Here is a 3,584-nt window from a genome sequence, read left to right on the forward strand (position 1 = left end):
GTTTTTAAATTATTTATATTGCAGGCATAACATTAAATAAGAATCTTGATAGTAAAACAAATATTTGGAGAAAATAAATAAATAAATAGAAAAATATTAATAAATCATATAAACCAAAGCTTTTAAGAGTCTTGATTTTCACATATTTCTCAATTTCCCTCTGTAAAATAACAAGTAAGAGTTTTATAGATAAATGTATATTTTTGAATGAGAACAAAAACACCATTCAAGAATTTGCCAACCAAAATAAGTTTCTTTTCACGGAGAGAGCTTTGATGTCTCTCTTAAATGTGCATGTTGGTGGGTTAATATTTATGAATTATTTTGAAGGACACCTGCTTTTTTTTATTCACAATTCCAATTCCAATCAGTCCAGCAGGTGGCAGTAATGCAGCAGTGAAGATACACGCTGCTGTAAAAGTAGGTGAAGAAGAATAATTATCTTCTTCTACGTGCAGCTGTTTGTGTCCGTCCGCGTCCGGCCCACCTCTGTTTCTGTTCATAGAGTTTTAATATAACACATTTATTAAAGATGTCGGCTGATCTGCGGTCAGAGCTGGAGAAATTCCTGGAGACGTTAAACATCCAGACGACCTGCGTGGAGCACCCGCCGGTAAAACACCAACAGACTGCTGCGGTTATCAGCAGTACACAGTCCAAACTGTTTAATGAGAAACATCGTTGATTACGATTTTATTGAATGAAAAAAAGAACATTTAGAAAATTAGTAAGTGTATTTGTGAGAGGAATTCCATGCTGGATAATTCGTCACTGTATTTTATATCGAGAACTAAACCCCTTTGAATCCCCTTAGGAAAGAAGTATTTTTTTAAATTCCCTTACTTCCTGTAAAGAGTAAAAACTAATTAAAACAAATGTGAATACATCAAATGAACCGTTAGGGTTCACACTACTATTCGGCGTCATCAAATAACAAGATCGCCTTTTACAGATCGATAGTTTTACAGTTAAGAAATGGTGTGAACTCTATGCAACCTATACTGTAAATGGACACGTGGACGCATTGAATGGTTGTCATTTGCATTACCGAATATTTACAGTCAGATCAATGTAAGCTGAAAAGGCTTCAAGATTTCTTTTTTAAGTCATGTACCTGTGCATATGATTTTATCATTCTCAAAAGTAGCATGTTTTTAAAATGAGTCTTGGTTGAGACTTTCACTTTCTCAGGTGACACTTTCACTTTCAAGTGTTTTAAAATGCTCCTATCTCTAGCAGCTACAGATTATATGTGACAGCGTATGACATAGGAACATTCCCTATAGTTAAGGAGGGTATTTTTTTGCCGGAGTTTAGAAAAGTATTTCTTGCTTCATACAGCGGTATGTACAGAATGTTTTCACCTACCTGCTTTGACCTGCAGATGGCGTCGAAAGACAGGTTATGTCCTGCGTCAAGCCCACACATGAAGCTCAGATTATTGGACTGATGTGTTCCTCTTTTTTAATTTCCGTTTGTCTCTATGATTGCAGACTTTAAATAAATCCTTCATTATAAGAAAAGTAAACAAATTGTAGATTACACCTTTAAATTTTCTCATCAAATATGTAATTTGATTTCCCTTTTGGCGGTTTTATTTTGTAAAATGACTCGAACATTTACCAGAACTAGAACTAGATTAAAGAACTGTGTAACATTATGCTAATGAAGTAAAGGGAACATCGTGTGTTATCTTAACAACATCTTAACATCTCTTTAATTGTAAACCCCGCAGGTGTTCACGGTGGAGGAGATGATGCCTCACCTGCAGGAAGTGAGCGGAGCCGTCACTAAGAACCTCTTCCTGAAAGACAAGAAGAAGAAAGGCCTGTGGCTGGTGTCTGCTCGCCACGACCGCCAGGTCTGCTCACTGTAACACTCCCACAATCACAGGAATGTTACACCCATCTGACGTCAGCACACTCATGCTCCTCTGCATCGCTTCGTCCCATAATCCTCTCTGTTCTGCTGCAGGTGAACCTCAACGACCTCGCCAAAAAGCTTGGTGTTGGCAGTGGCAACCTGCGATTCGCAGACGAGGCGGCCATGTTGGAGAAACTCAAGGTGCAAACTGGTTTATTTTACCGCACAAAGCTTCCCTGTACACATCTTATCTTCTAGAATATTCCTTTGTAAATCATCAGTAGTAGATCCTCAGGTGTGAAGCAGAATACTAGTAGCTGCTAATTTATGTTTCAGACTGCAGATGTTTCTTTTTGTTAAGTTCTGGTTGTATTCAGATCGTTTCCTTCACTCATCTCAGGTGGGTCAGGGCTGTGCCACGGCTCTCGCTCTGCTCTTCGATAAGGACCAGAGCGTGAAGTTCGTCCTGGACCGGGACCTGGTGGAGGGAGGCCACGAGATGGTCTACTTCCACCCTATGACCAATGCTGCCACCATGGGGCTGCGACCAGACGACCTGCTGCGCTTCCTCAAGGAGACGGGACACGACCCCGTCCTGGAGAGCTTCGAGTAGGAGGAGACAAGAACCTGGACCTGGAGACTTGAGTAGCCTGCAGAGACTAAACCAGGACATGAAAACAACCTGCAGAGCCGCAGCACAGCAGAGGATCGACTCCTTCTGCTTCAGAGGTTTAGAAAATGATCATCTATTGAGACATGAATCCATATGCTGATTTAAAACAGGGAACATTTTATTGCTCTACTTTGCCCTCTGGCAGAAATCATTTTTATTTTAACAGAACTTTCAGATTTAAACACACGTCAGCCTCACAGACGGTTTTATATTTGTTTCTTTGTTACTTTATGAAGATAAACTCTCATTACAGGAGTAGACTGTTGGTTTAACATTTAAATAACTCACTGCGCTGTATAGTTTGTAGGTTTGTTTCCTTCCTGGCCAACATAGATGCCATGTAATCTCTTCTTTAAGTAGAAATACTTAAATGAGGCATGGCATCGATTTTCAGAGTTATGAGCAGAAATGGAATCAAATCTTGTGTCTTGTAGGATCAACAAGCGGCAACCTGAAACCTGCTACAGTCACTGATTAGTCTTGCTGATAATGTTTCATAACTTGTTACACTTTTTTATGCAATAAATTTAAAATATAAACACTAACCCTCCAGGAAGTTGCGAAGTTGCAATTCAACAAAGCCACGCAAATTCAGCCAATCTCTTAACCTAACCTGTTTCCCCCATGGCGTCGACGTGAACATCACCAAATACTGTACTTCATACGTCTGCAGTGTTGCATAAACATTGTAAAGTATCGTTTACTGTGCCTTTAATGACTCCAGAACCCTCCATGCTAGAGACAGACAGCTGCACCGGTCTAATGAGGCTCCAGTGCCATCGATTCATGAGCTACCTCAATCCATAATAATAAATCCAATACTCAATGTCTTCTTGTGATTATTTATCTTTGAAAACTGTTAGCCGTTCACTGAGCCACTTCTTGGTGCCTTTAACTTTCCACCCACCAGCGGCTCTGTGTGAGTCAGTGTTGATCTCAGAGAGTGTTTGTACAGTGAGATTGTAATCACTGTCTCTTATCAGTGGTTTTATACAAGCGTAGCACCTGAAATAACAAGTAGAACAGCTTAAATGTAATAAATAATTTG

General features: G+C 39.7%; 1 protein-coding gene across 1 annotated transcript; it reads left to right on the forward strand.

Annotated features, from left to right (window-relative positions):
- Window positions 1-466: 466 nt before the first annotated feature.
- Window positions 467-3,350, forward strand: prorsd1 (prolyl-tRNA synthetase domain containing 1). Its single transcript, XM_069659011.1, has 4 exons — window positions 467-613; window positions 1,736-1,861; window positions 1,975-2,064; window positions 2,264-3,350. Exons 1-4 carry the CDS (start codon window positions 533-535, stop codon window positions 2,474-2,476), a joined length of 510 nt encoding a protein of 169 aa, XP_069515112.1. The 5' UTR covers window positions 467-532; the 3' UTR covers window positions 2,477-3,350.
- The last annotated feature ends 234 nt before the right edge of the window (window positions 3,351-3,584 follow it).

The sequence above is a fragment of the Semicossyphus pulcher genome, unplaced genomic scaffold, assembly GCF_022749685.1.
Source record: "Semicossyphus pulcher isolate SPU_LCO1_2020_fin unplaced genomic scaffold, fSemPul1.0.p SCAF_12, whole genome shotgun sequence".
Lineage (NCBI taxonomy): Eukaryota > Metazoa > Chordata > Actinopteri > Labriformes > Labridae > Semicossyphus > Semicossyphus pulcher.